The sequence below is a fragment of the Strix uralensis genome, chromosome 1 (genome assembly GCF_047716275.1).
Source record: "Strix uralensis isolate ZFMK-TIS-50842 chromosome 1, bStrUra1, whole genome shotgun sequence".
Classification (NCBI taxonomy): Eukaryota; Metazoa; Chordata; class Aves; order Strigiformes; family Strigidae; genus Strix; species Strix uralensis.
This window is the reverse complement of record NC_133972.1, coordinates 55,660,442-55,670,611: the sequence shown is the minus strand read 5'-3', so window position 1 is coordinate 55,670,611 and position 10,170 is coordinate 55,660,442. Positions and strand designations below refer to the sequence as shown.

The 10,170-nt window shown below is 45.0% G+C and overlaps 1 protein-coding gene across 2 annotated transcripts in view; it reads left to right on the top strand.

The window, feature by feature from the left end:
- The first annotated feature begins 268 nt into the window (after nucleotides 1-268).
- ITGB1 (integrin subunit beta 1) overlaps nucleotides 269-10,170 on the top strand; it is a 46,685-nt gene continuing 36,783 nt past the window's right edge. Inside the window, exon 1 of one of the 2 annotated variants that reach the window (XM_074867505.1) lies at nucleotides 269-528. In XM_074867505.1, coding sequence (XP_074723606.1) covers nucleotides 520-528 — 9 coding nt within the window. In that variant the 5' untranslated portion in view covers nucleotides 269-519. The remainder of the gene's footprint in view (nucleotides 529-10,170) is intronic. The other variant, XM_074867514.1, reaches the window with a different exon arrangement.

Here is a 10,170-nt window from a genome sequence, read left to right as displayed (position 1 = left end):
GGGAAACGCCGGCAGCCGCGGGGCAGCCCCGGCCCCGCTGCCGGTCCCGCGGGGGCTGCGGAGCGGGGCGACAGGCAGCCGGGGCGCTAATGAAACCCCACCAAATAAGGCGCTGGCGGTCACCGCCAAGGGAGGCGGGGGACGAGCCCCGCCTCGGGCAGGGAGAGCCCTTCCCTCCGTCCCAGCGCGCCGCCCCCGCCCGGGCTTGACGGCAGCGGGGAGGAATGTGTTTCCGGGGCGGGGAAAGCGCGGCCGAGCGCGGCGGACCTTCCCCTCCCTCTCTCTCTCCCTCCCTTCCCTCCCCTCCCCTCCCCCGCCGCGCCGGGCTCCCCCTCAGCAGCTCGGAGGCGACGGGCAGCCGGACGCGGAGCGGAGCGAGGCCGGGTGTCCCACCGCGCCCAGCCCAGCCCAGCCCGGCCCGGCCCGGCCCGCTCCCGGGACGGAGGGGCAGAGGGGGAGCTTCGCGCAGCCAGGCGGGCCGGAGCGCGGCCCCTGCCAGGAGCCCGCCGCGCCGCGGCCATGGCCGAGGTAGCGGGAGGACGGGGCGGGGGTTGGAGCCGGCCGGGAGCGGGCTGAGCGCTGCCCGCCCGGCCCCGGGCGCCTCGTCTCGGGCGCGCCCGCCGCTCTGCGGGCGGGGCGGGGCGGAGAGCAGCGAGCGCGGCGTCCCGCCGCCCGCCCGCTCCTGCGGGGAGCCGCCGGCAGCCCCCGGGAACCGTCGGCGCCGCCGCCTCGCAGCGCGGGTCCCTCGGCGGCCGTCCCGGGCGGAGGAGGCGGCGCCTCGCCGGCCGCCGTCCCAGCCCCGGCGCCGGGGCGGTGTGCTCGTCCCGGGCGGGCGGGAAGGTGTCGGGCCCAGCCTGCGGCTTCCTGTGGCGGCGGGACGGCGGCCTTGGGCCTCCCGTGCCGGCGGGGGCCAGCCAGGCCTTTGTCCGCCCGGCCCTTCCCTCTCCGCGAAGGCGGGATCCTGTACCGGTGCCCCGCGTAGGGCTGCCCGGCGCCGCCCGCGGCCTCCCGCCCGCCCGGAGGTGCCCGGGGAAGGGGCGGCACTAGAGCGCCGGAAAGTTTCGGGGCGGCTTCCCCGGGGGTGCGTGGGAGGGCGGGCGCCCCCTCAGTGCCCGCGGCGGTGGCAGGGCGGGCGGCGGGGGCTGGCCTGCCGCGGGGAGCGGGCGCCGGCAGGGGCGAGTTACGGGAACGGGGTCGTAAGGGGCGAGGCGGCGGGGCAGCTCGGATGTCCAGGGGGTTTTGCCCGGCACATGTCTGCTAAAAGTCAGCGCGGAGAGCGGGGGCTGCGCACCGTTTCAATGACGGCGCGATCGTAACGCAGCGTTTTGGCTGCTCCGTGCGCTCGCATTTGTGCGTTTGTCGCCCTAGGCTGGCTCCGAGCCTTTGTAGCCGGCTCTATGCTTGTGTTGGGGGGGGAAGTGGGAACGCGAGGCCTCTCTACGTGGTCTGTTTCACGTGGAGATTTCTGAAATAACTTACAGCAATAGGACCGCAGCGTTTTGTCTCGTATTACCTGCCTATACCGATGGTTGGAAGGAAACATGAAGGGATAGGAAATTCTTTCTGACTCACTGTTTAGCCCATGTCAGATGCCTTTATCTTATGGAATAAGTGTCTGACTGACTGTTAGACTCATCAGGTAGTCTCTGTGACTGTCTTTCTTTATGGAGAAAAAAAAAAAGTTGAACCGTGTCCTTGGTTCCTTCTGCATTTGTCCTTCGTATAACACAACAGTCCATTCATGCCAACGCATGTGCACGTACCTGTTGGGTCAAAATGTTGATTTTTCTGGTAGATTTGCCATCGGTGCTACAGTCCTGCTCATGCCAAGACACACAAACCTTTAGGCATAAGGATTGTCTCCATTCAGATTAGTGGAACTGCTCATGGCTAACTCTGCATGTGCGCTTAAGTGTTGAAATGGAGCGGGACTTTATGGATGTGAAAACACTTTTAGATGATCTGTACACCTGGCACGTGAATCATTTGGTAGGTGATGGTGGTAGGGTGAGAAAAATCACTTTCTGTTATTAAATGAAATTACTTGGTAGCAGGTTTTTTGGAGTTTTTTTGTTTTTTAAAGAAGCATTGTACTACTAGAAAGATGTAAATTAGACTAAATTAAACAAGACTTTAAAAGTAGCGAAGACGTTCATTGTCCACATCCATCCCTGTGATGAAACTGATGATTCATTCTCCTGTCACAAAAAATATTACTTGCCTCTGGCAAATGATTAAGTAGCATTTTGCAAGCCTGCCTAAGGCTATATTTATAAGGGTTGCAAAACAGCAAGCCATGGGCAATAGGTAGGCAAGACTAGGCAAGTTTAGGCTGTGAACACCTTCAACTTTTGTCCTTTTCAAAGATGCTTCAGCTGAAAGGTACAAACCTGACAGGCATGCAGAATGAAATCTTTCCTTAATCAAAGTTGGAGTTGATAAGTGCTGTATCTGTTTGCCGGCCACATGGTAAATGAACCAGAGTTATCTCAAAATGAGATGTCAGCAGTTAAAAATCTGGTGTTCTTTGTGTGTGCAGCTAGGGAGCTCATTCTGCTCTGTACATTCAGTCATCCAATCTGCATCATGTTCCTAGTGATGCCCACCCTTGTGAAGGACTGATTCAGAGGGATGAGGGTTTCTCTGGAATATGCATGAATTTCTGATGCGAGTGCAGAATTTTAGTGTTTTGTCTTGAGTTTTAAGTGACTCAAGTGGTTAATCTTCTACCACTTCCTTTGGGAAGTGATTCCCACAGCTGAAAACAAACTGTCCGGAAACTTTTCCTGCTGTTTTTTCTTCCTGATTCACGATTTCAGTCCTCTGCTCTTAACCATCCTCCCTATACCTCTCTTAGAGTAGCTCTGCAATGGTGCAGTTTTGAAAAGAGCTCCTTTGCTATAGCAAGAGGCTCAGGAAGTAGATAGCATGGGTAGCAGAAAAGCAAGCTCAGGGAGAGCGATGCAAACATGTGTTCTCCATTGCCCTGAATGTAATTCCCTTGCTGCCACTGGTATGAGTGCTCTTCAGTTGTTTGTAAATAGTTGTCATGCCTACCTTTCCATTCCAGTCTTGGTTTAGTCGAATGATGTGATGCACGTTTAGCTGGTGGTTCTCCCAGCCCTCTGATCAGCCTGCTACAGGCTTCCTGGCTGTCCGTGGCTCTTGGTAACGTGGCCTTCAGAAACGGTTCTGATTGCAATTGCGACAGGACTGCTGTGAAACAGGGTGTTGAAGTACCTCCTGTTGATGGGGGGGACCCTTTTTGTAAGCCATCATCAAAGGCCGTAGTTCGGGAACAGGCTCCATCCCCGCTCCCTTTCCTTCTAGTGGGCAGACACACAGAATCCCTGCTGTTCCTCTCCTGCCTGCAGATCAGGGGCCTGGGCTTATTCAGCGCAGACCTGCTTGTGGTGCCTGGTGCAGCCTTCGCTCGTGTCTCCGTTGCACGTAGGGAGTGACTGGGTGTGCTGCGCCACTTTCTGTTCTCTCTTAGTTGCACCCACCACATGGTGTGGGGAGTAGGGTTTGGGGGGGAAAGAGCAGAGGCTGGAGGGAGCTTTGCTGGCAGTCGATATACCTGACCTCCTCTTCCTCCCCGCTCCTTTCCAAATACATTTTGTACCCCTTCCATGTGAGAGACTATTATAATCAGTGAGACATTGCAAAAATGAAGCAGGGATTTTCCTGATCAGTATTAACTGTGGCAGGCTAGCTAGCTTTAAGGTTGTGTGTGCCTCTTCACATGACACTTGGAAGAGATACTGGTTAGATCCACAAAAGAGGGAATCCAGGCTTGGCAACAGTGGAGATTATTCTGCCCTCACTTGCTTTTCTAGAACTTTAAGTGGTTTATTTTTGTCAACTTTTTTTTTTAGGATGGCCTATCCCATTGGCATCCTTTTAATTCTTATGAGCTGCAGTCAGCCCTCTGAGAGGGAATCCTTGTTGGGAGTACCTTTTTATTTTTGTTGTCTTTTAAGCTTCTTGGGATCTATTGGTAGAGCTCATAAAGCAATTACATAAATTAAATAGTTCTTAAAAATGTAATGAAGGCAGTATGTAGTTAGATTTATTTTGGTAGTGTCATTAGAAAGTACTTGTCAGTATGTGTACTGTTCCCCTATGACTACATTTTTAAGTCACCTACATTGTGTGCCCTGTAGAAAATTTTCTGTCTCCCAGCAGCAGAAAACTTGGAGTTAAGTCTGTGTTTTCCAACCTCTCATCTCCCGTCTGTCTTTGTGTTGCTGATTCTACAAATTGTGCCCACTTGCTCTACTCACCTTGCTTTGAAGGTACTTGCTAGTAGTAGCGCTCTCATTAGTGGTTTTAACATTGCTGGTTAGATGACTTGAGATTTTTCAGGCTTCTGCTCTGGTGTGTGTGTGTGTACATGGGTATTTTTTAATACAACACGTGCATCTCAGAGCTTTACAGGAAAACAAGTTTTTGGTGTAGCGGAGAGTTAGCTGTTGTTTCTGAAGAGGATGTTTGTTTGTTTTTCAAGAGGGAGTGTCACAGAATCATGAACAGATGAACAAATTCTGTGGCTCTGTCTCCTGGGCAGACACTGGCAATATCTTGGTCTGATTTAAGGCTCCTTTTGTGTCAAAAAATTGAAATTTGTTGGTGAGTTCTAACGCTGAATAATGTAATTTATGGTGGCTGATACCTTCTCTTTTTTTCTGTGTAGTTCCTCCTTGCTCTGTGTTGCTCTGTTCTGTTGAGTATTCTCTTGCCAACTTTCTGTAAAGGATGATGTTACTTGCCATGCAGTAACCGTGGTGGACCACAATATTGACCAGTATCTGTCAGTTGTCGTGGTTATGGAGTTTCCTGGGTGGCCTACAAAGTCATTTTTGTGTTTACCCACAAATGGGAAGACAAATTCTACTTCATTTTTGGTTTTGCCTTTTTTTTTTTTCCCCTTATTTGTCCTGTATAGATGTGGCCCAGTAACCTAAACTGTTAAAACTCTAAGTCAGGATAAATTTATGATGAGACCTTTCTCTCCCACCATGTGGATTAGTTGTGTAAGTACCAGTAAAAAGTACATACAGCTTCATTGTAAAAAATGTTCATGTGCTTTAGCTGTGTTCGTAACAGGCTGTATGAGTTTCTAGCCCAACTTAAGACGTGTGTAGGCTTGCCGAATAGCTTGTACTGGGAATGTCATGCAGAGAAAATGAAAATTCTGACTTCTGTGAAAGAAAAATGAGACGCTGGGCACCTCATTATGCGTCACTAAGTAGTATAGTTGTCTTTTTCAGTACTAAGGGTGCTCCCTTTAGCAGAATGTTATTATTAAACATCCTGTATTTTTGTAATAACCGCATTCTTTTACTTTTCTATTCTTAGACTAATCAGAGTGGTTAGTGGACTTCTTAGGCTATCATACTCTCCTATTAACAGATTGAAGATGTCCACCGTGATGGTAAAGTCACTAATTTAGTACAAAATTTGCACATAACCAAGCATGTGGTAGGGAAAGCAGCCTGATAAGACTATAATATTAACATTTTCTTTTGGGAAAGGTGATAGGATTCCTACCTTACCTGTGAACCGCCTTTGGGTGTTGCTGAGTAAAGGTTCTTTAATATATCAGAGTGACAATTTTTGTCTATATATTTCTCAATTTCTCTTTACAGTCATCTACAAAAAGGGTTATGAAATATGCTTTCTGTCTTGAAAGCAGTTTCATGTTCTTTCTTTTCCAACAGCAGCAGCAAAATATCATTAGTATCATGGTTTTTATTAGAAGGGGAAGTTTTGAGTAACAAAATTGAGGCTGGAATCTTAACTTTGTTGTTGCTAGTAAGAGCTAAGAAGATACTCGTGTTCTCTCACCATCCTTTTCATTCTCTCCTTCCACAGAAAAACGTCTTGTGCGTCTTTGATAAATTAATGCAGTTCTCGCATTCTGCCAACAAATCATTAGTTTTCTGTTTATAGTTGTTTTCTCTAAACTTCTAATTTGTAAGATGATGTTTAAGTGCAGATTCTTCTTAAAATGCTCATAAACTATATCATATGCAATATCTAGTGCCAGTATTTTCTCCCCCAAAAAGATCACCATCATATTTGCAGCTCGTTTTTTTTCGGATTCATGTTTTGTAAAAGATGACTTAACTCTTACCTTAGTCCTAGGTTTGACTTAGCTTAGTTCTAACTTCTGGTCTTAGTACATTCTAGTATGTAAGCAGGAAGGAGAGACATTGTTTATATGGACTCTTACTGTGTTAAACTATAATATTCTGTGTAGTATACATACTACATACAAGTGCTTGGATGAAGTTAATTTTCTGTTATGGCTATTAGCAAATAAATTTTTTACCTTTAGAGTTGTGCAACTAAAGGCACTTTTGATGTGGAAGCTGAACGGAAAAAGTGAAAGCTTTCTTCATCTTTTCTCATCCTTTGTGGTAGAAAAACAATAATTATATATTGGGCTGAACTGAAACACTGAACTTACCCTCATGCAAAGATAACTGATTTGTGGTTATTTAAAAGAGAAGAAAAATAATTGTATTAGATTAATGTAGAAAGAATCGGTATTTCAGTTAGGAAATGGTGATATTGTGAGTCAAAGGTAGTATCTTGGATATTAATGTGTACTTTGTCCCTGAGGTTGTGGTTTTGAAAAACAAACTTGAGAGGGGGATGTCTGGTTTGGCATAACCTTGACCTTGAAGTAAGTATTGAGATAAGGATGCGGGGGGCGGTTCCCTTTTGCAAAGGAAAATGGAGGATAAGCTGTCGTTCTAGGGTTTGTTAATTTTCTTTGGTGGAATTGTAGTTTAGTGCATCTTAAAACGGTGCTAACCACGGGCATTGGCACCGAGAGTTGTGTTTGCCTCTTGTGCAGCTAGCTGTTTGATCTGTCCTCGTCTGCTCTGTGTCTTTGTAGGCTGGCAGGACCCACGGGGAGTGATCTGTGGCCTTGCGCTGCCATAAAGCAGATCACAGGATGCTCTACGAGTGAGTTGTGGGGTAACCTGAGTGTTAGGAGCATATCAGGGACCATAGGAGGTCATGTGAAGGACCTGGCATTCTAGTAGCTTGGCCAGCATCCTCTGCAGATTCAGTTGTTCAAGTTTTAATTGGGCAGCATCCAAGCTCTGCGTAGACCCTCAGCTGTCCGGTTTTCCAGATCATAGGTGAAAGGGTTTTTTGTGAAGATGGGTACAGATAAAAGGAAAGTCTGTTTTTGAAGTGGAGATAAATACAAAAGAACGTAATCTTTTTGATGTTAAATAAAAAGCGCTCTCCCAGGGATCAAAAGATGACACATTTTAGTAGTTGGTTATCATTAAATTGGGATTAAATTTTGCATCAGGATGACTTCTCATATTATTACCACGTCTTTGATAGTGGAGTGGCTGAAGACTTTGTGTTTGTCCAGTCAGCAAGTGAAATGCTCCCTCTTCTGATAATAAAAAGGAGAAATGAGGAAATCTTTGCTAGCATCATCCACGAGATTTACTAGGGTAAGCAAGGTTGGTTATGTGCTGCCAGTGTGTTCTGGCTGGGTTTTTTTTTGTATTACACTGATGTTTTATTTTCTTGTGTATTAGGAAGGTAGTTTTGGTGGGCATAGGGTAAAGTCAGGAATTACCTTCTCTGAGGTTTTTTTTGTGCTTTTGCAAGGTTGTATTTAGTGTATGTTAATGTGCTCACTTTCTGGTGCTAGCTAAAAACTGTCCCGATGCTGAAAGGCATACTGTAGCCCATCTGCATAAAATAGAGGCTTGACAGTTTTTGTAAGGTCACTTTGCTCATTTTGTGTCAGAATATATTAAAAATCTGCCTATCAGGTGTGCGTGAATGTAACTTACGTGCCTTTCCAAAACCATTTGTAAATGTAATGTTTTAGGAGGTAACATTTGTTCTTTGCTTTTACTGCATAGTTCAAAAATGGGGAATAATTTTTTGTTCTGTTTTTGTCATTTCTATGCAAATACAAATCTGTGTGAGAAATCAATGTTCAAGAATTTCAGTGTAATTTTTCCTGGGTGTGGACTTGAGTGTAAAAAAGGAAGCAGCAAATTTCCTTTTTCAGAAGAACATATTGTACATATTGGCTATAGGTTGTCTAAAATGCATCATAAAATTGATAAACAATGATAAACATTTTTTTTCTATGTATGTATTATCTTCCTCCACTACAGATGCTGTTTACATAACTTTTCAAAGGCTAGACTAAAATGTTGCATAGCCATGTTGCTGATATCCCCAGTTTCAGTGAAAAACTCAACTTCAACATTAAAGAGTAACTGTAGTGTGTAAGATTGCCAACATTTTTATCACTGCCAGCTGACCAGACTGGAGGGTGTTTAGATAGTAATAAAAATGCTTGCACAGATACTGACTCTTTTTGGTGCATAATTCACAATGCAGTTTCACTTTCTAGATGAATAATGTCTGTATTTAATATGATTAATATTTGCTTTTAGCTGGAAGCAATTTTAATACTACTTCTCCGCAGAGTTTAAAAAAAAAAAGCGGTCACTCATTAGCAAGAATGCAAAACTCCACAGCAGACAAGTGGTTTCAAATTTACTTGAATTTTATGTTTCGTAAAATGTTCCAGTGGCCCTTGAACCATAAATTCAACTAAAAATGTGCTTTATTTTCATAGGAACATGGCTCTGCAGCAATGTATACCAATGTAGGTCTTAACTGTCCCTCCTGCCTTAGCTGTGCAGTCTTGCCATCCTCCTTGTATCAGCGGTGGAAGTCATAAGGCTGTACAGTAAGTCATTGAAGTAGCTGATTTGGTTGAAAAAGAGCTTGGCAAAAAATTAATTTTCAGCTAGATCAGCTGTTTCAACTGGGTGACGACACGCGTTACTAGTGACCTGCTTCACACCAAGGGGGAAAATAGGAAAATGTGCAGCTGACAGCAAGAGGAGAGTGGGACTGGTAGTCCAGAGATAAGCTGGCATAAACTGCTGTGGAACCTAACAGTATCTGCTCATGCATGCTTCAGTGCTCTTCTGACTTGAGTAATCCATCTTAGCTTGCTAGATCAGGTGAGAAATAACTCAGCAAGGAGTTACTGCTCAGCTTGTTCCACTGTCTCAGTTAAGAGGTGAAAGTATCATCCGTGGTTGGCACCAGATAGATGAAGTGTGCAAAGTGGGGAATTTTAGGGCCCAGAGAAGTTGAGCTGTCTCCGTTCAGTAGTGGCAGACCGGTAGATCTACTTGGCTACTTTGAGCAACCTCATCTTTTACTACTTTTTGCAGTCCTCTTAGAAGCAGCCTGTGGACTGCAGGCTTAAAATCCTTCTCTGGAAAGCAGCAGAAGTGTATTAATAGGCAGGTTGTTCAGGCAAGTACTGCTTTTTGTAAAGTACTTTGTGATGGCTCTGTTCTTTTAAAAAAAAGACACCTTCTAAGGTTGAAGTAATTTTTTTCCTAAGATTGGTGAAGTTTTTCAAGTGCTTAAACTTCAGGATTAAGATCTGGATGAAGTCCACTGTTTGCTTCACTGTGTGCTTATACCTAGCTAGTTATCACTACCATTGAATTAATAATCTTTATTGGTTATATATGTAAAACATACATATGTGAAATTAAATATATATAGAATTAAATATATATTAAGAAATCTCATAGCTTGATACAGGTTTATATGGATTTATGTAGTTCTGTGGGATGACTTTTTTTTATTACTTCTGCATGCTCATTTTTCCTGACCACTTACCCAATGTTAAAGTATGCTGAGGATGAGAGTTATTTCAGTACAAGTGTCATTATAAATTGTGTTAGAATAGTGAGTTCTTTTGAAAAACCTTGCAATTAAATATTTGGATACTATCTAAGCATTATTCTACATACTTGCCATTCAAATCCTGAATTAAAAAAAAAAAAAAAAGAACAAAAACAAAAAACCCAAAAAAATTCAAACAGTCCAACCAACAAAAAAACCTGAAAAACCTTCAGTGTTTTGTTCCTTGCTTGTCTTTGGCCAACTAATTAATTCTAATGATCTACTGGAGAAAATAAAATCAGAGTGACTCCCCAAACTGGCTGGCTGTGTTACAGAGCATTCATAAGCAATCCACTCAAGGCCAGCAAGGAAGGAAGGTGGGCCCATGACAGCCTGGATTTAGGCTGGTTTAGCAGTACTCAAAGAGCCTGGTGTAATTTTGGAGGTTAGTCA